At 43.5% G+C, this 24,363-nt stretch overlaps 1 protein-coding gene across 1 annotated transcript in view; it reads left to right on the forward strand.

Moving 5' to 3' along the window:
• The window catches only part of LOC131263500 (kinesin-like protein KIF21B), a 40,991-nt gene extending 23,322 nt beyond the window's left edge, over positions 1–17,669 (forward strand). Inside the window, exons 4-15 of the mRNA XM_058265705.1 lie at positions 6,432–6,570; positions 8,438–8,521; positions 8,617–8,853; positions 8,932–9,400; positions 9,481–9,683; positions 9,782–11,775; positions 12,684–13,175; positions 14,600–14,746; positions 15,955–16,096; positions 16,177–16,466; positions 16,534–17,175; positions 17,474–17,669. Coding sequence (XP_058121688.1) covers positions 6,432–6,570; positions 8,438–8,521; positions 8,617–8,853; positions 8,932–9,400; positions 9,481–9,683; positions 9,782–11,775; positions 12,684–13,175; positions 14,600–14,746; positions 15,955–16,096; positions 16,177–16,466; positions 16,534–17,175; positions 17,474–17,669 — 5,035 coding nt within the window. The remainder of the gene's footprint in view (positions 1–6,431; positions 6,571–8,437; positions 8,522–8,616; positions 8,854–8,931; positions 9,401–9,480; positions 9,684–9,781; positions 11,776–12,683; positions 13,176–14,599; positions 14,747–15,954; positions 16,097–16,176; positions 16,467–16,533; positions 17,176–17,473) is intronic.
• The last annotated feature ends 6,694 nt before the right edge of the window (positions 17,670–24,363 follow it).

The following is a 24,363-nucleotide window of genomic DNA, read 5'->3' on the forward strand; positions in this document are numbered from 1 at the left end:
TATATGAACGTGTTGATGTGAATTAGCGTTATGTAGGTTGATCCATAGATTATACAACCCTTCGGAATACTTGGCCCTTCGTTTTTTTTAAATTAAACCATCATGGAACATTTAATCTATTTTAATAGGGCTTTTAAAGTATTTTTTTCACAGCATACAAACATTTTTTCATTTACTGGAAAGAGTTGTGCTGAGAGAGAATAAGTTCGAAAAAACATCCTTAGAGTAGGGCGAGGTAATATACATACATCCCTCAAATGGAAAAAGAATTATCACACTCCACATTTCAACATTGTATCATGTACCTAAAAAACATTATCGAAAATGTGTGCGTTACTTAATCAGAATATCTTGAGTTCATTTAGTTAGTCATAGTGAAGAGTTAGTTTAGTCATAGGGAAAAAGTTTTGCATTTTTTCAGTGTTTTGCCTCTTTTTTAAAACTTTAACCAGAATTTCTTCCCTTATAAGCCGGTGCATGTTTATATCGGATGAGGGTACTGAATATACCTTATAAATCTTACATGATTTCATCCTCAATTTGTTTTATCACGTTTTTGACGTAAAACCGTACAGAAATATTTTATGATGAGAAACGACACTAATTAGTTACTATCCGCATACGAGGGAAAACTGATTCAACAGCAGGGCAATAAACTAACAAAACGGAAGTAATAAAATATTTTAAATTCATGTGAGTTCATAATTTTGATTTTAAAATTATATTGCAAGTTGATTTGTTGGAAATGGCAGTAAACAATTTATGTTGATCCAATTGATGCCTAAGTACGTTTCAAATTTATTCTTAAACGGTAAAATCGGCCGGGATGAGAAACGAATGTTCCATTTACGATCGGTAATTAGGGCGAAGCGCATTTCTACTCGTTGTGATTTCATTTATTAGCTTCATCAGTTTGCCGGGAGAGACCAACTATTGGTCTTAACCCCTCACCTGCGTGATTGCTTAGCATAAGACTGTAACGATCTTATCGTCCAGTAGAAAATAAGTTCACCGAATGGGAAAATGATGCGAAAGGTGTGGTGCACCAGTAATTCCACCCGAAATATTCCACCCAGGGGAGCCTCCGCTCCAGTTTAGGTTCAACGACACGGAAGCTCCTCGAATGAATGAATGAACGGCCCCACCGGGGTGGGAAGCAGGTCTCTATAGCAACGCCCGGTTCAAATTGGGAAGGTGATGATTTTCATCGTCTTCCCGCCGTGCGAGCACTCGTGTCTTCCGACGGTAGAACAAAAGCTAGTAAGCGTGGTAAAAATGTTCATCAAATTATGTTGCACGCCCAATTAATTAATCCATCGCCCGTTGAGTTTTCGGCTGTGCGCGCACATGACATGCCGGGGATGAGAGGTCCACCGGCGTAACGAATGTGTGTCGTGCACGGGTTTTTGAATCACGCTTTGAATTTCAACGGGTGTTGAAGCGGGAGAGGAAGAGCAACTGGAGCTGGGTTTAAAAAACATAATCCGTTATCTCTATCCCAGCGCGCCACGATCGGGGAAGGTTGAGGGTTTTTTTTTGTCTTTTGGGAAAATGGTTCCACCTAAGTATAACTTAGAGAACGGCAAGAAAATGAGCCTTTGGTGGTTCACACCGTGTGGTGAACGGTGTGTCGTTAATTTGGTGAATGCACTGAAGCAAAGTTCAACCCGTGTGGGGAGGCGCCTCGGGAGGCGTTCGGATGCATGCAAGAGAAAGGCGTGTATTATCCACGGGATACCAGCTTTGCCACCGGAGACGAGAGGTGCACTTATGCGTGTACCAGCTTCAATGCATAATTCATCGGTACAAATTTCCATGTTTGACATGCGCCTTCCCAAACCCGGGGTTAGGAGGGAGTGGAACGGGCAGTTCCCGGCCGTTTGTCCAGTCATCGATCGCGTGGGTAACAGGCGGAAAAGGTGAAACTCCCCGCGAGACGTGAGAATTATTTTATACACTTGGAAGCGAATAGACGGGCAATGCAAACACACAAAAAATTGCACACTCTAAAACGAATGCAAATATGACTTTCCTTTGATGAGTTACGGTCGGTCGTAAGCCTTAAGGGTGGAACTTTGTGCACCCCCGGGTTGTGCGAATGGCTAACGAACGAAGAAACCTGAGCCCCCCGGAAGCAAACAAAAATAGAATATATTTTCTCTCCCACAGCCAGCCTACCAACTTCCTGGTGCTTGTAAGGTCGTTGTGACTAACATTATCTTCTTCCTTTGTAGAAGGTTTCCACCTTTCTAACTCTACGCCAGATGACAGGAACCACTTGTGTCGATATATGTATGACCATAGGACATGTTGCTCGCTTTTGCCCATCATGCTCTGAACTGATGTAGAAGAAGTGCGAGCAGACACAATTTAGCGCATCGTAACCTTGACATTGTGCTCAGGTGGGATCGATTACTTAAGGTGTACTTTCTAGTTTGTTGGTGCACTTGTGGTAGTTGGTAATATCGTGAGGTGCATAGCTAAGGCGCGCACGTGTATGGAATATGGAGGATTGACACACACCGGTAATTCCATCATGGTAGCGGCAACGGTTTGAGGTAACAGGTACATGATAATTAATTGAAATACCATCCATTTCGAGCGGGTTTGTAGGAAAAGCAAATTACGTCAAAGCAAAAACTAGGACGGAGCGGTACCAAATAAGTAAATATAATCATGTGTGGTATCTAATTAGCTTCCAATGGTGGATTACTTTTGAGGTTTAAATAAAATACTTACACCAGGCGAGAAATGAGTTATTTACATGCGTTTTTCTTTGTTTTACGCTTTTAAGCTACCAAACAAAGTTTGTGAGTTATGCTACCCCAGTTTAAGGTCTTCCTTTTAAACTTATCTATATATGCTATCATACAAGATGTCTCTCTTTTTTTTCTTGATCATTATAGAATCACTAAACGGACAGTTTCGGCCGTGTATGCTAGCATAGCATATGGGTCAAGATTACAATGGCCGATACAATTCATTTAACTTTTTTTTGTTCGCTATCGACGTGGCGATAAAACACCTTATCTATAACCGAGTCCTCGTTTGTTTTACGTAGTTCGCGCTGATACAAGACTCGAAAGCGTGTGGCCTAATGGGACAATGATTATGGTTAGAAGCTGTGGCTGTGACTTATACAAACCTAGTTGACTCATAACTGTTTGTTTGTATGGAATTTTTGCCTTTCAAAGTTCGATCAGCGCAAGAAACGGATGTGCGTTCTTTGTAATGGTTGAGCAATCATGCTCAAATGATTTTTTCAGGTTGGATATTTCTGAATCAGCTTAATACTTTGCCTTGGTCACAGGCGTTAATGTTATTTCTACACTGCGGTCCGTTAAATTTTTTATGACAGTTTGTGGTGCTAAATCGTCTGAATGTTGGATGAAGAAAACCAGAAAATCCAGTAATCTGCCGTAACAGATTTTAAAGCGGTGTGCAAGAAAGTTTGCGTCACGAATCCCATGTCTAGACGGATAGTTGCTCTTCTTTTAGCACATTGTTACCATCTTATATGCATTACACGTACGTTCAACTCCATCCGACGTAGCTCGCTTCCCTCAGGTGCATTATCGTTACAAGATGATAGACGAAACATGCTTCATTGTCGTTATCTTCGATTTAAACCCTTTCCATGTTTGACCAACTTAATTTTCTACTAACCACTTATAACGGAATTTGAGTACAAGAAACGCCACAAAAATAATTTTTGAATCTTATACATCGTTTATTTTTGGAATTTGCATATTGCTTAATTCTTCAATGATGGTACTCCCTGTCGATACATCAAGGGACACAGAGTATATCTGTACTCAAATAACTAACCGACAACATTAGCCCGGGATTCCGGTATGCTAATGAGACGACGGTGGTGATGTCATTGTTGAGAATGCCAACAAAGTAATGCCGCCAAGTACTATTGGTATGCAGATTCCTATCCCTTTCGGTTGAGGAACCGTCAGCAGGTCGCGCTTCCTGTGCGAAATTCCCGAAAAGGTATTGCGGCACCGTAGTGTCCGATTCCGATTTCAAGCGCTGGGGTGTCCGGTGCATTGTGGTGGCAGACCGATTAGATGGAAGTTCTGCACCGATGGCGCTGGATGGTTGATTAATGGAGAAACAAGTATGGAAAAACGAAAAACTGCATACCGGCGCAGTTGTCCGCCGGCGGTGGCTTCGTTGCCGTGGGAGACTCTTACGACTGTTCCTGCAGAATGTAATAAAGTATTACATGGTTTCTTTTGGCTGGAAGTGGGTTTCACATGGTAAGGCTGTTTGCGATGTTTCGAAACGTGCGAGACGTGTCGCAATTGCCATTATCATAAAACTCCAAGAAATGGCTGAAAAGCGGCGCTCAACTTCCTCATGCTTCCAGGAATGTCTCGTTTCCATAATACAAAAAAAAACTTTGTCCCCCAAACCTTTCGGTCAATGCAGCGGTAACTTGACACCACACACTCTGGGGTCTGGTCGTGTTCAGCCAGTCGGAAAATGGCGTGCGGTGAGGAAAAAAGTAGAGAAGAACAGAGCGAAACGAGATCGGTACAAATTTAGCACGACACGTGTGATCAAAAATGCGCAAACCTCTACGGCTTCCACTTAATCAGCTAAAGGTGTCCAAGTTTTAAGTTTCCTTCCCAGACCGCTTTTGCTGCGTTTACAGCAAGCGCCTTCAAGGAATGAAGTTTTCATTCTTCAAATTAAAAGTCACTGCTGATATCGTTTTCCCTAGAACTCGTGCCCGCTCAGTATGTTTAAAAGATCCTCAAGAGAATACAAATAAATATCCTTCCGATTATGGCAAACCCGTTTCGTGGTGGCCTTTTTGTTTTCAAGTCAGCAGCCAAATGTGTCCATCCGGGGAACACGGCGCTGGATTGAATTGAACTTCTCTCGTCCGACCAATCACGTAAAGATCATTTTTATATGAAACTGCCTGCGTGATTGAGGTTGATTATGAGCTTTTAATAGTTTCCGGTTAATGGGGCGGTGTTCGTGGCAGAGAGTGTTCATCTACATAATAGATGAACTAAAGGAGAATGCTGCAGTTACATATACCTTTATATGGAATTAGCATCTTTGCCTATGAAAGTCAAGCAGTACTGCTTGCCTTTGCTAAGAGAGTGCAAAATTTGAATGCTCCATGCAAACATATATGCTCTGTAAACACATTTAAATGTGTCTTGTCCAAACGTCATCCATCAAATTGTGACTGCAGTATGAGGGCTGGGTACAGACATGCCTACGGAAGGAATTTCTCGTATCAATCATACTCTACCCACCGATAGTAAAAGACGTTGGCAGTCTAAAACAAGTCCACCGGTACTGGGTCGTTAGTATCGCGCCCCCTCTGGGCAGTTTGTCTGGTCTGATGGAAATGGGGTTTCCTGCATTGCCTTTTTTTGCCTTCCGATACCGCATTAATGCCGTCCGCCGACAAGCTGTCTGTTCTTTTGTGCCGCGAGCTAAACTTGTACCACCTAACCTCAATTGACCAGCCAGTGACCGGTACACTTCGAAGCCGCTTAGCAAACCTTGGTCCAGCGCGAACTTTACGGTGCTCCAGGGCGGCGTACTAACCACAGCGACTCTAGCCGAAGACATGGTTGCACACAACACAGTGCATCAGCGTTAGCCCTAAGAATGATAGAGGAAGAAAAAAGAAACACTTACAAACGGTTAACGCGATTAGGAATAGTCGTGTACTTCTTAATCGTACAGAGAACGTAACAAAGGTCTGCAACATGTGTGACAAAAAAGAGATCCATATTTAATCCATGGTGTATGAATGGACAAGGAAAAGTCCAACGAAGAGAAATGATGCCTTTCATGCTTCCTATAAGCAACTTGATATAAAAATGTGCATATGAATTAAACGTTCCTGGTCACACTGGGTATTCCCTTATTATGAGTCAAAGTCAAACACCTCACGGTTTGATTTAGCAGAGTGTACGAAAGCACGATAGACAAATGCAAACCAGTTCCCGTTGCTGATAGACTCTGGCTTTTTCCACTGCAATGACTAGAATCGATTATTCAATTAATTAGCATACAGACGCTATATAATTTCATTTCATCAACCGGGAGTTTCTAACTTGTTGTAGCAGCTTTTGTAATAATTTATAATTTTAGAAACTCAACGATACTTGTGCTACCGTCTCCCCATTCTAAAGGGGGGGACTCAATGTGAACGTACTTCTTCCAGAACACAAAAGAGTCGTGAATGCAATGTTTTGGTATCCGGATGCCTAAAATATCACTGACCCTCCTCAGAAGGATGTTCAATTCTTTCTACATTATCCGTTAATCGGTTACGGAGCTATTCTTAGCAGAGTTCAATTTCATATGCGTGCATTACATATTACATGTGTCCCAATATGTATTACATGGATTTTCAATTTGTTTTTTTGTTTCTCCGTTCGTTTCAGAATTCGTCCACAGATACCGCGTGAGCTTATCGACTTCTGCCGGGTGTGCACCCGGGTCGAGCCTGACGAGCCACAGGTTACCCTCGGATCAGATAAGGCCTTTACCTTTGACTATGTTTTTGATATGGACACCACACAGGTAAGTGCGAACGTGAATTGCGATATGCGGAGGTAGGGTGCGATGTGTAGAACAATATTGCCGATAGGCCGAGCCCTAAAGGTTGCCTTCAGCTGTTGATACGGGGGACATGGCATATCCATCCTCTGTTTCAGTTGATACCTTGAATAATATTGCGGCGGCAGAACGGTAGAATATGTTTACAAAATCCATCTTACAGCTGATTCTTCGCCTTCTGTTACGCAAAGTCGGTATGAGTTTTTGTTGGTCACTTTCCTTTCCTTCAACATGCAATAATAGCATGTTATCGTGTTCCTATATCTGGCTATCGTTGAAACAATATGCGCAGTTTAAGTTTTTCGATAGCGGAATGAAGCATAACGTTGATACAGAGATCGATTGGCGCTCGTTTAGTATGTTAAGATACTGGCAGCAGCGAACGGAAAATACATCCATTTTAACTCATGTAACAAGCTGATTGATGACCTGATGAAGTATTATCTATCAAGGGTTTTCCTAGCGTTTCCTTTTTTTGGCTCAATATCGGACATAAAAAGTGGGAATGGTTTAGACAATATTTATTTACGCTAGTTCAAAATATAAATCATATTTCCCTGATATCGCAGAATTTGTTGTAATAAGAACAACTAATAGAAACATAATGTTTGCACGTTGCTTGTGCGATATCAGGAAACCTGTCAACATCAAATCTTTTGATACGTTCAGAGAAAAATTGTCAGGAGTCTTCTTCAAAATAAATAGACGAATATGTGCCGTATTTTGTATCTACTAACAACGGCAGGCTCCTGGCCTTATTTGGTAGACTTTTTATTCCCTCGAATGGTGAAGGTGGCTACTGAAAGCATGGAGTGCTGAAGCCACAAACAAATGACATCCGGCGCTCGATAACAGTCACGTTTACGTGACTGGCCCGAATGTGTGAGATATGTGATACTTAAAGCGCGATGCATCGCAACCAAAAGTGTAGTACGATTTTCCTCCTAAAGCTGGCTTTCTCTCGTGTGATGGATACGTCTCCATTTGCCTTATGAGCTAAGAATAACTGTTCGTCAGGCTTGTGCTGTGCTGCATCACATCGTAGCACCGCGGCAGCAAACTCGCGTGTTATGAGGTCTAGCCTATAGGCTACCGACTGGAAAAGCAGCTTCCTCTTTATGTTCTCATGCCGAGGGAATATCTATATCTCGGAAATTCAGCATGACACTACCCGAAGACGACAGCCTGAATGCATCAGTTGGTTGAAACGCGTAGATGAATGGGATGGATGTCAAAAAAGGGTTTTCTTTTCGAATGTCTGCTTGCTAGGCTTTTCGCTGGCCAGCGGGTTTATTTATTCGAGCGTTCCCACACAAGGAAGGATATACCGTTTCATTTTGCAAGCATTCGATTTTACTTGCTGCAGAATGTACATGTACATTACCATATTGCCGGTGTAATGTGGAGCGTGGAGATTGTCAGGTTCCATTTGTACGGAACGTAGACTGGAGCTTGTGCTTTTGTGTACGAACCGTTTGTACCTTGTAAAAAATGTAAACACAGACAAATGATTACAAAATATTCTTTAAGTAGTCGTTTTTCTTTCAACTTTTTGTACCCTTCCATTTCGGTACATGCATTTTGTTTGGAATGACTGCACACTTACTTGCAGGATACGTCGTACGGAGCAATCTTTTACAGTTGCCGTACTTGTTTCATTTGTCTAAAAGAACTGTGAAATGGTGGCAACGTATTATTTTTTTCCCTGCAAATAACCTACCATGGTTATGGAGATAGAACGAAACATTTCATAGGCATGATAATTATGCATACTTTAAAACTACATCGGATGGATCAGAAACTCTTCATTTGTTAATTTTTTTTTTTGCAGGTCTCGGTGTACAACAAATGCATTGAAAAGCTAGTAGATGGCGCATTGAAGGGTTTCAATGCGACGGTGTTGGCTTACGGTCAGGTGAGTAGTACTCTGAATTCTTATGACCACCTTTCTATAATTCAATTTTACCATTGATTGAATTGTCAAACTCTTCCCAACGTTTTCCCCTTTAGACTGGATCTGGAAAAACATACACGATGGGCACTGGATTCGAACGGTCACTACCGGACGCTCAGGAAGGGATCATTCCAAGGGCGGTGAGGCATCTCTTCGAAGGCATCTCCCAGCTTCAGGAAAACCCATACGATGAGGATGGTACTTATCTCGGAGCGGTAACATTCAGTGTGGCAGCTCAGTTTATGGAGCTCTACAATGAAGAGATTATAGATTTGCTAGATCCATACAATAAGGTATGTCGTGCATAGGGAAAACTGCGTTGAGCAGAAGCAACGTAGCACAAGTTTTCATTACATCTTTAAACTACGCAGGATGGTCGAGGGTTTAAAATATTCGAAGATACTACCGGTGGTATTTCGGTTGCGGGCGCAACATTAAAGCCCCTCACGGGGCCACAGGAAGCGCTAAACTGCTTGCAGCAAGGTGCCCTCGCCCGTACGACAGCCTCCACGCAGATGAACGAACAATCGTCCCGCAGCCACGCACTGTTTACCATCCTCATCCGGAGGCAGCGGGTCATGACACCGGAGCAGTGCGGCAACGTGGACGGCGATACGGAGACGCTCACGTCCAAATTTCACTTCGTCGATCTGGCTGGCTCGGAGCGATTGAAGCGCACGGGAGCGACGGGCGAACGGGCCCGCGAAGGAATCTCCATCAACTGCGGCCTGTTAGCGTTAGGAAATGTGATATCTGCCCTAGGTGATAAGACGAAGAAGGTGTCCCACGTGCCGTACCGGGACTCGAAACTGACCCGATTGCTGCAGGATTCGCTCGGAGGTAGGGTTCGAGAGAATGCATTGTTGAACAAAACCGATTTTACACGTGATGCGCACGTTTCTTTTTTCGTTTTTGCTCAGGTAATAGCCAAACCATAATGATAGCCTGCGTTTCGCCAAGCGATCGGGACTTCATGGAGACGCTCAACACGCTCAAGTACGCAAACCGGGCGCGAAACATCAAAAACAAAGTGCAAATTAATCAGGATCAAAGCTCGCGAACTATTTCCTTGCTGCGCCGAGAGATTGCTAGTTTGCAGCGAGAGATCCTCGATTACAAACAGGTATGCTTGTAGTTAGAAGACCTAGACCCCTGTGCCATGTATTTTTACTATATTATCTAAATCCTTTTTAACCAATTTTAATTTTCGTCTTGTTTCAGGGCAAACGGAGCGTCGATGCAGAGGGCAATGAAACTATATCCGATGTCTCACTGGAAAATGCCATCCTTATGCAGGACAATGAAAGATTACGGCAGCGCGTGCGTGCGATGCAGGAAACAATCGATGCTCTGACGAGCCAGAACGCACGCATGCAGTCGGAGCAGGCGCTCGCTCAAATGCGGCTTGGCAGTAACGGTGGCGAAGCAAGTGCCACCGAGTCGGATACGCATGGCTCCGGCGACCCGATAACCGCTTTCGGCAACGAGGGTGGAAAAGATACGGGAATGGAAGGGCTCATACACGGTTATATCAGTGAAATCGAAAAATTGAAGGCCAAGCTGATCGAGTCCGAACAAATGTTCAAACAGTTGAAGCTCGTTAAGGCTTCCCAGTCCAAGCTGGGCAAGGACGTTACCCCCTTCATTGAGGACAACAAGGAGAAGATAATCAACATGTTTAAGCGCGAGCTGGAACGAGAACAGGAATCGCACATGACCCGGTCGCTGCCGGGGCTGGAAAATGATCCGAGCAGTGCGTGCCTGGAACAGGATTCGGACAGTGAGTCGGACACCGAGTCTGATGACAAGACAGACGAGTTGCGGGCGGAGATGTGTGACGTCAACACTGGCATTGAGTTGAAAATGCAACTCATCGAGCGGTTGGAAGAATCCCAGCAGCGCATGCTGATCATGCGCCAACAGTATGAGAAACAGCTAAACATGATGAAGGAAAGAATCACCGTTACGGAACGTGAGCGGGATCAAATATTGGCAAACATGGCGCATGGTGGTGGTACCGGTAACAACAGAACATCAGCAAATGCCTCGACAAACGACAACGCGATTCGGCGAGTCAAAGAGGACTACGAGCGGAAGCTGGCCGAGTTGAAGCGTCAGCTGAATCAAATGCAGTCCGCCAACAAGGAGCACTTGCGCATGCAGCGGACGATGCAAACACAAGATGCTCGAATAAAAACGCTCCGGCAGGAGTTGACCGAACTGAAGCAAGTTAAAACGCGTCTCATGAAAAAGATATCGGAAGAAAATAATCGCCACAAGGAGCAAGACAGTCGGAAGACCCGTGAAATCGCTCAGCTGCGGAAGGAAAGCCGGAAACAGGTTAACATGATCAAATCACTGCAGGCGCAGGGTGCTGCCAAAGATCAGGTGTTGAAGCGCAAAACGGAGGAGGTGTCCAATCTTCGGAAGTCTCAGCGCGGTGTGATGAGTCTGAAGGCGTCCGGGCGGGTGGCCCCGAAGACGTCGTACGGTCGGGTCGTGCTTAGCGGTACGAAGCATTTCCAGGCCCACTGGTCAGCAATGCAGCGTGCTATCATGAACGCGGCACGCGCCCGCCAGACGGTAATGGAACTCGAGCGTGAGCTGGAGCGCGTCATCCAGGAGCGGAACGCGCTGAGCCGCGAAATAGCAAACGTTCGTATTCGTAAAAATGCCAATGGGGAGTCGCAGGCGCTGCAAGATCTGATCTCGGAGGAAGACACCATGATCGCCAACCTGAATTACTTGCACGATACGGTTACGCAATTACAGGAGACCATCCTGCAGGTGGAGGATGGCAAGGATTTGTCTACCGAGCACACCCTGTTGCAGAACCTCACCGATAAAATTGACTCGCTCGATGAGGCCCGGTTTTTGCTGATGCGACTGTGCGGCGTCACCGTTGGGCATGTTTGCGAGGCGGGTCTAGCGCAAGCGAAGCTTTCCGAGCGGGAGGCTCTGATGATGCAGTTACAGCAGGACACGTCGATGCACCAACAGCTGCTGCAGTACATGCTTGTTAAGGAGCCCGCAGCTGCGACTTCGGATGCCAGTTTTAGCTCGGCCCAGTCGGCTAACTCGTACGTTCAATTGGGCATTGAAAGAAACAGCGAGATGGAACAGCAGCAGGGAGGATCGGCGTCGCAGCATCGGCTGCCGCATGTTGTTGACTCTACGACACGTAGTCCATCGCCGAGCACTAGCCACACAGAACTGTAAGTTTCAAAATTGCGGGGCAACCGATATTTTCATAACAATCGTATAACCTTCCTTGCTTGCATGGGTTTGTATGGTGATGTGTGGGAATGGTGGTGGCGGCGGCAAATAATATACCTTTTTCCTACAAAGGTTTACTGGTGGTTGTTTTTATAACGTAAACTATTTACCAACATCCAACATTTGTTGTGTGTTTTGTTTGTGACTTTTAAACTTCGCCATTATTTACTATATCGTTTTTTTTTCTTTTTCGTCAGCAGTCGAACAGAACAAATAAATATAGGTTACGAAGAGATTATATCTGAATGAATTAAGTAATGTTACAGCTGATGATGCATGAAGACAGAATTAATTATGTACAAATTTCGAAGTGCGATCCACTAATTTTGAAAAGTAGAAATGGTAAAAAATACACAGTCCACTTCTAACATATTCAACAAAATTCACTTATGTTTCTTGCTCCCATTTATCTTGGAATACACCTTCTATTCGAATAATAACGCTTAAAATGTACAACTAAAGCAAACACATTGCTTATAAAAATTACAAATTTATTCAAAGCGTTTTTTCAAAAATACTTTCAAAGAGTAGTTGTAACACACTGTTGATAGCTTTGTAATTTACCATTTCTTTAATGTATTTCATTATTGGCCGTAAACGTCATTCATTACCTGTGCGTGTGTTCGGTTTATCATTCTATCTAAACCACTTAAATTTATTAGTGATATAACACTTATTTTACGATTGGCATTAGGTAGATAGATGTACAGCTTTCATTTGTAAATTTTCTTTCTCCCCTGATTTATTTATTTACTTATCCGTTTACTTTCCTCCTTTACACACTGCACATTGTCCATACTTGCTGACATACGACGGCACCGACCCTTTTCCCTCGGATACAATTTAGCGATAACATTGTCACCTACAGGAACTCCTCGAGGCAACGACGAAATCCCGCTGTGGTGCCGTCGGTGGCTACCATTCAGGACCTACTGTACGGCAGCAGCTCCAGCTACGTCGGTCCCGCCGGACACGAAGGTGGTGGCGGAGGACCCGGTGGTGGTGGTGGTGGTGGTAGTGGCTTCGATCGCAACACCACCGCGGCCTCATCACACCATGCCAACGGAGGCGGGGGCGGCAGTAAGCTCGAGAAAGTGGGTATTTGTATTTATCTCGAGGATTCCGCAGATGACGATGACACGAAGCACCAACCCCCCTCTCTGCAGGACCGGCACTCGGACATTATGACCCGCTCGTACACGATACTGGGTGGGGCGACGGATCCCGTCGCGGCCGCCAATGCCGGGCTTCCGACCGCACCGCCGGTGGTTGCGACCCCCGCATCCGCCAGAACGTTTGTACCGCTTTCACGTGTTCCCAGTGCACCGGGCTCGCTAAAGTAAGTAGTTCACATCGGAAGCACCGTTTGATTGTTGTGTTCATCCATGCAGCTTTGGTTTATAGTTTGTTCTGTGTGCACGCTTTTAGTGTGTGTTATGCGTGAAATTCTTTAATGCATATTTCTCTGACAGTTCAATACGATCGACGAGGTCAAACGAAGTGAAGCTCCAGTCCATATCGAAAGCAGAATGATATAGTTGTGTGTTTATTAAAACCCCGTCACGACGTTGCGGAGCGATGTGCAAGAAATAATACGAACAGGAATAGAAACTGTACCATACTGGAGCCGAAGTGATCCCATTTTTGACGATGCTTACGATGAAATCCCACAGGAACCATAATAAGGGAAGAATGTTTGGAATTTCGGGAATGATAATAATGCTTGCATTTTGTATGGATTAACCAGTACCTAATTCAGTTGCTGGATCGATACGATCAATATCCTTCTTTGATGCATGACTGCGTTTGCCGAATTTGGCCCTTCCGGGCTACACTGAGTGTTTGTAATGCCTCCGTCGCTGTTACGTTTCGCTGTTCTTTTTGTTTTAGAAAAATTATGCTGCGCCTGCTGGCCACCGTCGATCTGCTGTATCGCCTCCTACCGATACAGCCCTTTCTAGAGTTTAAGCGACTGGTGGAATATAGTTTGGTCACCATCGGCGAACAGCTGCTGCCTCCAGCAGTCGCTGCTATGCCAGCCACCAGCAACGGCCCTCCGCTCCATACGCTACTGAAAAAGTAGCTTTATGCATTAGTTTGTATCCTACAAAAAAAACTATCTCTAGCCGGATTGATTCCTGATGGTTTAGCGTTTATTAGGAATATAGTTAAACTAACTAAGTTCTTTGTTGCTTAGCCAACGGCGATGATATTTGGTTTCTTTTCGCTTACGAATCTAACACCGATCTTTGACGCGTATGATGTTCGTGTTTGCGAGGTGTTTTTTATTGCTGTCGCTTGAAGGCATATTTTGTCCGACATCCTCTGCCTGCCTTACTCACTGCCAATGTTTCGCTGACTGTTTTCATTGCAGAAAAATGACCCTCAGTTCTGATTTGCAGACAAAGTTTTGAGACGGTAAACTAGCATCAGTTACTGAATGTTTGTTGATCTGAGAAGAGCAATATATTCGATTGGTTGTAATTGTAGGGTGACTTTCAGAAAACAAAAAAATGTATAAAAGTATCAAAATGATTATACACGAACGCTGCGGATTGAATAAAGATGATTTGAGGTTAGCACCGTTGCATTTATTTAGTATACTATTGCAACTGATTTGGTGAAACAGCGATGAAATGATCTGAAATTTAAAACATTCTTATACGACAAAAAGGCGATGCACACACGAACACATCTTTTACTCAACATTTGCGCTCATCATCAACACCATCTTAAATCGACACTTCATACCGAATCTTACAGAGGGCTACAGCCACACCCGAACATATCGCGCCAGAATAGCACTGCATCGCCGCTGCTTTCCCGGAAGTCGTTCGAAACGAGCGGCGGAGCTCCATCGTCCCCCAGGATCAGTCGGAGGCCGTTCCCCAGCAAGGTGTCTCCGGGAATGTAAGTATGACTGTTTCTTGATGCACTCCGATTCACTACAAATGCAAACCAGGACTGTTCTGGCGAGGTTCGAATTTATTTTAAAGTAAAAGGTGAATTGGAATTTGCGTAAAACGATTCAGAGTAAGAGACCAACAAACGTATAATTTGTTATAGCCAAAGGAAGAACGATGGTGGTGCGTTGTTCGTTCGTTGTTTTCTCACAATCCCAACTTATTGCCCTTTCAGCGGATTGATAAGTGACCAGCAGTTTAAGAACGCGGCAGTTTACTACTACGGCAAGCGATAAAAAGGATATTCAAGCGCTTTCTACGAAGTTGAAACATATATAAGCTGAAGTCAACCTCTTTGCACCGTCGTGTAATAACGATAAAAACCGCCTAGCTCAATTTAGTCAAATAGTTTTGATTTGTTGCCCATCTACTACCAGAAGTCTTAACCCCTACATAAGTACGTTAACCTTATACTGAAAGTATAAAACTCTACCATATTGAGTAAGATCTGGATAGAAAAGTAAATCATAGGCCGAGAAAATATTTTGCTACGACTATGGTGAAGTTGTTTGTGTTATCTCCCGTTACATGTTTGATAGCAGTTACATTTTAAAATCATTAAACTTAATTTACAAGTTTTAATTTGATAAATAAATAACCTGAAATGTAGTTTCCGTTCCAAATATTATTCGAATAAGTTAAAACAAACATTAATTAATAATTTCTACATAATTTTTTACCGGCATAGTTGAATAAACTAATGCATTTTGGTGTCTTAATTAGTCTACTATTGTCAAAGCCATCGCTGCCAGTGAGAGTATTATTTTAAAAGCCAAAGCGCCAACTTAAACTGCCTGGAACCAACCATTTAAAACAACAATAATCTAATTGGAAACGTTTGCTGCTTTGTGCTGTTCGATTGTCGTATTAATATCAGCTAATCTTGTTTGACTTTTGTCTCTTTTGGATTTAACTTTCATTGCGTGCCTGTTATTGCCATCTTGTCATCTTTAAACCATCATGTGCGGTGCGACCACTAACCTAAAATCTTGCCACAATGCTCTGCTCCACTCTGCGCTACTAAATGTTGTGCCGCGATGTGTGATCTTTTGGCTGCGTTCTTTGATGTTAAACTGGCTAACAATAACACAAAAATGCACCATAACGAATACACCAAACGTACGGAATCGGGAAACATGCGGGTCACCTATGCAGAGAGGACTCGAACGATGTGCCGACGTCACCACCCGTCTACCGTCGTGGGATCTCACGTGAGGATGGCGATGTGTTTTCGCGCCTTGGCGCAGGAACGCAGGATCCGCTTCCCGGGGGAAACATTAAGGAGTTAAACGCAAGGGTAAGATTGGTTTTAGCAACCGGCGAGCAGTTACCTAGCGAACTACGTATATCTCTATATTTTTTGTTATTCACTTTCAGTACAAAGCTGGAACTCCGCTGATTTGCACGCACGTGGTCGATGGGCATACGAATTCCGTGCTGTCAATTAAGGTGTGCAATCAGATGCTATTCACGGCTGCCGCCGATCGGACGGTAAAGGTTTGGGATTTGCGTTCAAACTCGACGCCACAGTGTCTGACCGGTCATTTGGGCCCGGTAGCAGCCGTCGAGTACGACCAGGCGAACAAACTGCTCTTCTCGGCTTCGGGAGCTTTCATCAAGGTGTGGGATCTACGAAGCAGTAACATTCGTCCTATCATTACCTTATGGTGAGTTTGAGAGTGAGACGCATTGAAGATTGCGTGATCTTATTATAGTTCATTTTTTTTGTGGCAGTTCTTCCGGCACAACCCTGCCAGCGAACGCCACCCTCTCGGATCTGGTGCCGGGCGAAAGTTCCATTACGGCGCTCACGATGGGTCCGTCCGGAAAGCTTTACACCGCCGCCTCGGATAAGGTGCGTTTCTGGGATTTGCGTCAGTTTGCTTGCCTTGGCCGACTGTCCGGTGGACATCAGGCCGCCGTAATGTGTCTCACCGCCTGGGAGGGTCCGAACAATACCGATCTGGTGGCAACCGGCTCGAAGGATCACTACGTCAAGGTGTTCGAGGTGAACTCGGGCGGGGGTGTGGTACAGCCCCTGCTGCATCTAGAACCGCCCCACTACGATGGTGTGCAGGCGTTGGCCGTCGCAAACGATGCGATCGGGGTCGATGCGGAGCTGTTTTCCGGGAGTCGCGATTCCGGCATCAAAAGGTGGGACCTGCGCAACGGCGAGCTCAAGCAGTCGCTCAACAACGCCCACAAGGGCTGGGTGTCCGGGATGGCTATCTACGGTGATATACTGCTGTCTAGCTGCCGCGGTGGCGTTGTGCGCCTTTGGAACATTAAAACTTGCGACAGTCTGGCCGAAATGAAGACGGAACAGTCGATCAATGATATCGTGACGAGTGAGAATCGTGTCTTTACCGCGTCCAAGTGAGTATAACGCTTAAACGTAACCATTTCATTCGTGTTCAATTATTATTTTCATTTTTTAAATGGGATTTGTTTTTAAACTTTCGTTCTATGTTTTTTGGAAATATTGTTCTTAAAATCGGGTTGTCTTGGTTTTTTTGTTGTTTTTTTTATCAACGCGGTGATTTGTGGTGCATTTGATGCAACGGGTTAGTTTGACGGTTTTCTCTTTCTCTTTCTCTTTTTTCTCTTCTCTTGCTCCCTCGTTTGCATACGTCCCTTTCCTGCCCTTTCTTGCTCGCTTGTGTCCATTATCTAGTTCCGGTGAGGTACGAATCTGGCGGTTTGTAACCACCGAGTTGGACTCACTTATTGCATCGACCGCCGGTGCGGGGTCCGTTGCCGCTAGTGGCGCCACTGCCAATGCAGGTGCAGCAGCTTCTAGTGCTAACAGTAGTAGTGGTGGTGGTGGTGGTGGTGTTGGTGGCGGAGTTGGTTGCAAAGCGAAACGCTAAATGCGGAACAGGAAAAGAAGGACACGACCTACGTCGATTTCAATTTAATTCAATTTAATGTCAAATTTTAAAACACCTAAGCAGAGTATGCGAATGTGGTCCGAACGTGTCGTAACGTGTGTGCCGGCTTACAGTGAAAGTAGGATAGTTAGAAACTAACAGACAAAGTTACTACTTTCGCAGCAAAAATAATCAACAGGTTAAACTAGTAATTAAGTGGAAGAAACAAACAAAAGATTTTTTGCCATCGCACTGTAGGAATAGCGTTCAACCGATGCCAGGGATTGGAGAAGACTTAGAGTTTATAGACTGGACGTAGCGTTAATAAGATGCTGAATAACCCAAAGAGCAAAATGCTTAAATTATCATCACCTTATTCTATTCGAATATTATTCTCTCTGTCCTAGGAGCGCAAATGAAAAAGAGACACTGATGCTTGGTCTACACGAAGCGCAAAGAAACCTTTGCAAACGGTAAAATGCTGTGAGTTTGCGGTAAAATGCTGTCAGTTTGTCAGTCAACTGTCAAAGTAAGCGAAAATCTGTTTTTCGGTCGGCGAGTAAAAAATAGATTTGCGCACCTGGTATAGAGTGCCGGTCGATGGAAAATAGTAGTTTGTGATGATGTACAGTGGTTGTTGATAAGATTTCAATACCTCTGTGCTGTTTTTTTACAATTAAACAATCTAGTCAACATTGAATGCGCTTACATCTGCATCGGCTCACGAATAGGAACGTCTACACGAAGCGAAAAAAAGTGACAGAAAAAATGATATTTTCGCCTGGGTTTTCAGAGTTTTGCGCATCGTGTAAACTAAGCATGACACTTTCTTCATTCTGAATTAAACTAAATTTACATTGCTTTTGTACGATTTTTATTGTTCAAATAATTCGTGTGATTGTGATTTGTGTTGTTGCTGCTTTCATGGTTCACTAACTTTTCGTAAATTGTCATTATGCGGTGCAATCTTATAACAATGATTGATACCTTTATTTATTGTTGTTTTATAGTAATGCGGTTCGCTTTAGTAGAACTAACCAATACATTGCAAGTTAAACGTAGATGTATGAAAAAAGATAGGTCATAAATTAACATTAAATATAAAAGCAATATGTCAAACAAATAAGTAAATCTAACGCAGGGTACGGCAAGTGAAAAGGTAACGGTTTTGCATAGAGAACTGAATTGCGAGTGGCCTATAGAGATAGAAAACGATCGTTCCAAAATAGAGTTTGCAGACTGAGGTGCCGGCGTCCAGAACACAGGTCATTAACAGTTTCGTTCTGTATTTTAATACCTACGTAATTGTCTCTGCTTGGGGAATCAAAAACACACTTAACTGATTATGAGTACATTTCTTCAATCACAAGGTTATGGGCAAAATTAATTCTCTGGATGATGGTGTTGGTGTGGACACTTCAGCTGGTGGTATTCTTCTTCTGTCCCATAAGCTGTAGCCATAGGGCGTAAGAAGGATGAAAGTACTAATGAAAATAGCACATCTACGTGCTCCTCCGCATGGCATAAAAAAAACTACACATTTTTAAGCGATGCACGTGCCCAATCGTTATTTATTAGTGGCAGGTTGTGGCACCACTTCCTATCATTGCTGCTATCATGCACAGCAGCGGTCTCAACTATGGAGTAGAAATGTTATTAGTAAGTCTTTGCTACTCACTTTTAACTACTGTTTAATCGTGTTGTCCGTTTTGTTGGCTGTTTGTATCACCATTCACGTTTGCATCCATCTTTCTTTCTCATTTATTCATGGCTTACCCTCTGTTAAGCTTTGTTGTGCGCTATATTTTCCTGCTCTGCTGTATACACTTACCTGATACTTGTTGGAGAAACAAACTTTGTGTATAAACCCTATGTGTCAGTTTGACACATTTGTCAATACTGAAATACATTATGAATTCATTCTGTGTTCTACCGCCAACGAAACCACACGTGTTTTTCATTACGATATCACTTTAGGTTATGGTCCCAGTGTAACAAAATGGAGGATGAGAAAAATGATCGTTTTCTGCTCCCATTGTTTAATGGCTCTAATTACAATGCCTGGAAATTCCGTATGCGTGTGTTATTGGAAGAGCGTGATCTTTTAACGTGTGTAGAAACAGAATCGGCGGATATCGAGGAGCTGCGTGATGCTCCTGGTGATACAGCAGAGAAAAGTAGAGAAAAGGCTATGGCGCGCGAGAAAAGGATTAAAATGGACAAAAAGTGCAAAAGCTTGTTGGTGTCAAGGATACACGATTCCCAGCTGGAATATGTACAGGATAAACCTACACCAAAAGCTATTTGGGACGCTTTGTCTCGCATTTTCGAGCGGAAAAGTATCGCCAGCCGAATGCACCTCAAGCGACGAATGCTCTCATTGCGTTTTGAGAGCGGAACACTGCAGGATCATTTCCTAGTATTTGATCGCTTAGTGCGGGAATACCGTGCAACAGGGGCAGTGATCGAGGACTTGGATGTAGTTTGCCACTTACTTTTGACTCTTGGATCCGCGTACTCAACGGTAGTGACCGCGTTGGAAACCATGCCCGAAGAGAACCTGAATCTAGAATTCGTAAAATGTCGTCTATTGGACGAAGAGATTAAACAACGAGGCTCAGGTATGGAACCGGCTTTAGTTGAAAGCGGATCACCGGCTTTTGTGAGTACGAAGAAAGTGTTTAAGACGAAGAAAATGTTCAAGTGCTACGGGTGCCAACAAGAAGGCCACAAACTTTCAAAATGTCCCAATAGAAAGCCAAAGGCGAATTTGGCAAGCAACGGCAGTGTTTCGTTCGTCAGTTTGGTCAGTAGCAATGAGTTATTGGAAAAACAGGAGAAGGTGCAATGGGTTATTGATTCGGGGTGTTCAGACCACCTAGTGAAAGACAAAGGTCTTTTTGAATCATTGTCTCCGTTACCAGTTCCTATAAGAATAGCAGTTGCAAAAGATGGCGCGTCGATCGAAGCTCGGCACATTGGAACAATACGGCTCGTTTCAATAGTAAATGGTGTGTGTATTCCGTGTACGGTAAACGACGTTCTTTTTGTTCCCGCACTACGCTTCAATCTGTTCTCGGTATTGAAAGTTGAACAGAAAGGTATGAAAGTAGTGTTCGAGGATGGAAAAGTGTGCATATGGAAAGACACAAGGCTTGTTGCCACAGGTTCGCGTCGGGGACAGCTGTATGAACTGGATGCAGTCAGTGAAAAATGCAATGAAAAGAAATCTTTGGTGGCATGCGGACGAATCACGAAAAACCTTGATTTGTGGCATCGTAGGTTTGGTCATGTGAATAATCGAACACTAGAAAAGTTGATTAGACATAATTTTGTGAAAGGCCTAGATTCTGTGAAGTGTGACGATTCGGATAAAATTACTACCGTGTGTGAAACGTGCGTAATGAGTAAACAGACTCGTCAACCTTTTACAACATACGAAGGAAAACGCTCAACACGTATACTGGAAATGATCCACTCGGATGTATGCGGACCAATTACACCAGTGGGTCCAAATGGTGAACGTTATTTCGTGACGTTTATTGACGACTGGAGTCATTTTGTCATGGTTTACCCCATGAAACGTAAGGATGAGGTGTTTGAACTTTTTGTAAAATATGAGGCGTTAGTGACAGCAAAATTCTCTACAAGAATATCGCGTTTAAGGTGTGATAATGGAGGAGAATTTAAAAACCGCCATTTTGAAGCCTTTTGTCGTCGGCAAGGAATTCAAATAGAGTACACAATACCATACACCCCACAACAAAATGGCACTAGTGAAAGAATGAATCGCACACTTGTAGAGCGAGCTAGGGCAATGTTGGAAGGTGCAAAGATCGACAAATGTTTTTGGGTACAAGCGGTCGAAACAGCAGGATATGTGGTTAATCGTTGTCCAACAAGAGCGAATGACGATGACAAAAGTCCAGCTGAGTTATGGGAAAGTACCAAACCTGATTTGTCTAAGTTGCGTGTTTTTGGCTGTCCGGCGTTCGTCCATATACCGAAAGAAAATCGCAAGAAGCTAGATGCTAAGGCATGGAAAGGCGTATTTGTCGGATACGCACCGGCAGGCTACAGAATATGGAATCCTGAACAGAAGTCCATCGTTGTAGCGCGAGATGTTGATTTTCTGGAAATGGAAACTCTGAAGAACGTCGAAAGGAGTGAGTGTTCCAGAAGCTACGATAACATTGATGTAGTTGTTTTAGATCAAGAGGAAGCAGAGCAAACAAATGAAGGCAATGATCATAACATAGAGGTTATGAATGATCAGGAGAGCACAGGAAGCGAAGGAAACTACGACACTGGTGAAGAGGAAATAATTGAAGGTGAAGAAAATTCTAATACCAGGCCTGTTCGAGAACGAAATGCTCCTGTGTGGCATAAAGATTATCAAGTTAATGCCAGTTTTGCTCTTAATGCTTTGTGCTATGTTGATAACATACCTGGATCAATATCTGAACTAAAGGAAAGAGACGATTGGATATTGTGGCAGCGGGCATTACAAGAAGAAAAGGATTCAGTGCGCATGAAACACGTGGATGTAAAGTATTTCTTTGTAAGAGACCTAGTAGAAAAGGGTACCATAAAGTTGCAGTATGTTCCAACAGTAGAACAGGAAGCGGATATATTGACAAAAGGTCTACCTGCACCAGCTTTCACGAGATTGCGTACATGTCTAGGATTGTCCGATTCTAAGGTTTGAGCGGGCGTTTTTGGGACTACAAGGTTTGAGCGGGCGTGTTGGAGAAACAAACTTTGTGTATAAACCCTATGTGTCAGTTTGACACATTTGTCAATACTGAAATACATTATGAATTCATTCTGTGTTCTACCGCCAACGAAACCACACGTGTTTTTCATTACGATATCACTTTAATACTTTAACACTCGTTCTGAGCACAAAGCCAGCACAATATCCCTCAGAAAAATAATCTATTTGAATCGAATGACACAACAATGCGTAGCACTTACTTTTTACCGCTCGGAAATGAACTACTTTATCAGTGCAGTTCATTTGTTTCGTATTCCGTTTTAATCGTAAACCATTTTAATTGTGGTATTCATACATAATCCATCGCTTTTTTGATGTTCAACTGTGGGGTTTCGCTTTCCAGTGATGTGGATTTGCGAGAGATCCGCACCATTTGTGCATATTATTTTTGTTCATAATTTGTCATTTTGAAATTGTTGTTTTTTAAACATTATATTTTATTTTTCTCTGTTCCTACGCTTTCTTCGTTTTATGATCTTTATGATTTACCACCCGCACCTACAACGCAGCGATGGAAAGGTTCGCCTGTGGCGCGTTTCTTCCGCAATCCGACGCTTTGGACCGAACGACAGTATATGACGCCAGCGCACGGAAGCGATGCCAGAAGCTGCCCGAATGTATCGGCGGCATAACAGCGCCGGCGGCGGCAGCGGCGGCAGTGGCAGACGGAATAATCTCATGACGCAGTCGATGGAATCTGGATCCGGGATCAGCAGGACTTCGCCTAGTGCAAACGGCGCCGTAGGGCAGTCTTCCACGCAACCCTCGTCGTCATCGTCCTCGTCGTCTTCGTCGTTTGGTGGCTCCTCGATCGTGTCCTGCATGGCAACGTCCTCGTCCACCACGCCGTCGGTGGCATTCGCTTCAGTGCCTCCTCCAGTAGCTACGGCTTCTAGACCGTTAGTGCCCGCCAATGGAGTCCCGGCGATGGGCTCCGCTTCGCCGGGATCGTTGCGAAACAATAGGCTTTATCGTAGCCTAAACCATAACTATCTCAGTATACTGAACCGCACAAACCGACGGTAATGGGTACTATCAGTCCAGGATAGATGGTTGTACATACTATCCATACGGGACTCATTAGTTAGGATTTGTCCACGTTGGCCAATAATACCAACAGTGCACCATGTGTACCTGGTTTTCATTTATGATTGTATTTGCCCCAGCAAAATCCATTTCTAGCAACTTTCCTCTGTTTATCATTCTTTACAACAAGCTGAACCACTATACTTTTCTGTTTTACATTTCCCGTGGTTTTTGTCATGCAAATGTTGTGGGGAGGTTTTCAATGTTCGTACAGCAACTAAACTTAATCTAAAATGTAATTTTTTTTTTCGCGGCGACGAATACTCATTTTTTCTGAACATGACAAACAAAAGAGCTTAAACCCCTGTTGCGAACTAGAACAAAAATGGTGTAACTGAATGTTTAGATTACCTTTGAAACTGAGGAACTTTTCAACTTGATTTTTCATCGTTAGTTCGGTTGACATTTACAATCTAATATTATTAGCTCATTTACCTTCGTGTATGGTAGTTTTCCAATACTTTCCAATTAATCCCAAATATAATTTAATATTGGTTGTGATTTTAGTTGATAGAGAAGAAATCGATAAGTATTTACTTCGTTTTTTCCGCTATTACTTTATACTAATAATTAACTCTCGCATACACGCTCGACCGACTGTTCTGTGTAGCATGAAGATGATGTACAGAGCGTGCTTATTGAAATGACAATTTATGCTTATTTTTAACAGTATTCCCAATAGTTAGTATTTCGGAATGGACGTCGAAATGAGGGCCCACTTCGTCTGACACAGTATTTAGCTAGGCAGTTAATTTTTTGTGTTGATTATTTTCATCTTTTTAAGCTTAAGAACCCACCAATGCACCAACACGCATTCCATTAAATGGGTTA

Source organism: Anopheles coustani, chromosome 2 (assembly GCF_943734705.1).
Source record: "Anopheles coustani chromosome 2, idAnoCousDA_361_x.2, whole genome shotgun sequence".
In the NCBI taxonomy this organism is placed as follows: Eukaryota; Metazoa; Arthropoda; class Insecta; order Diptera; family Culicidae; genus Anopheles; species Anopheles coustani.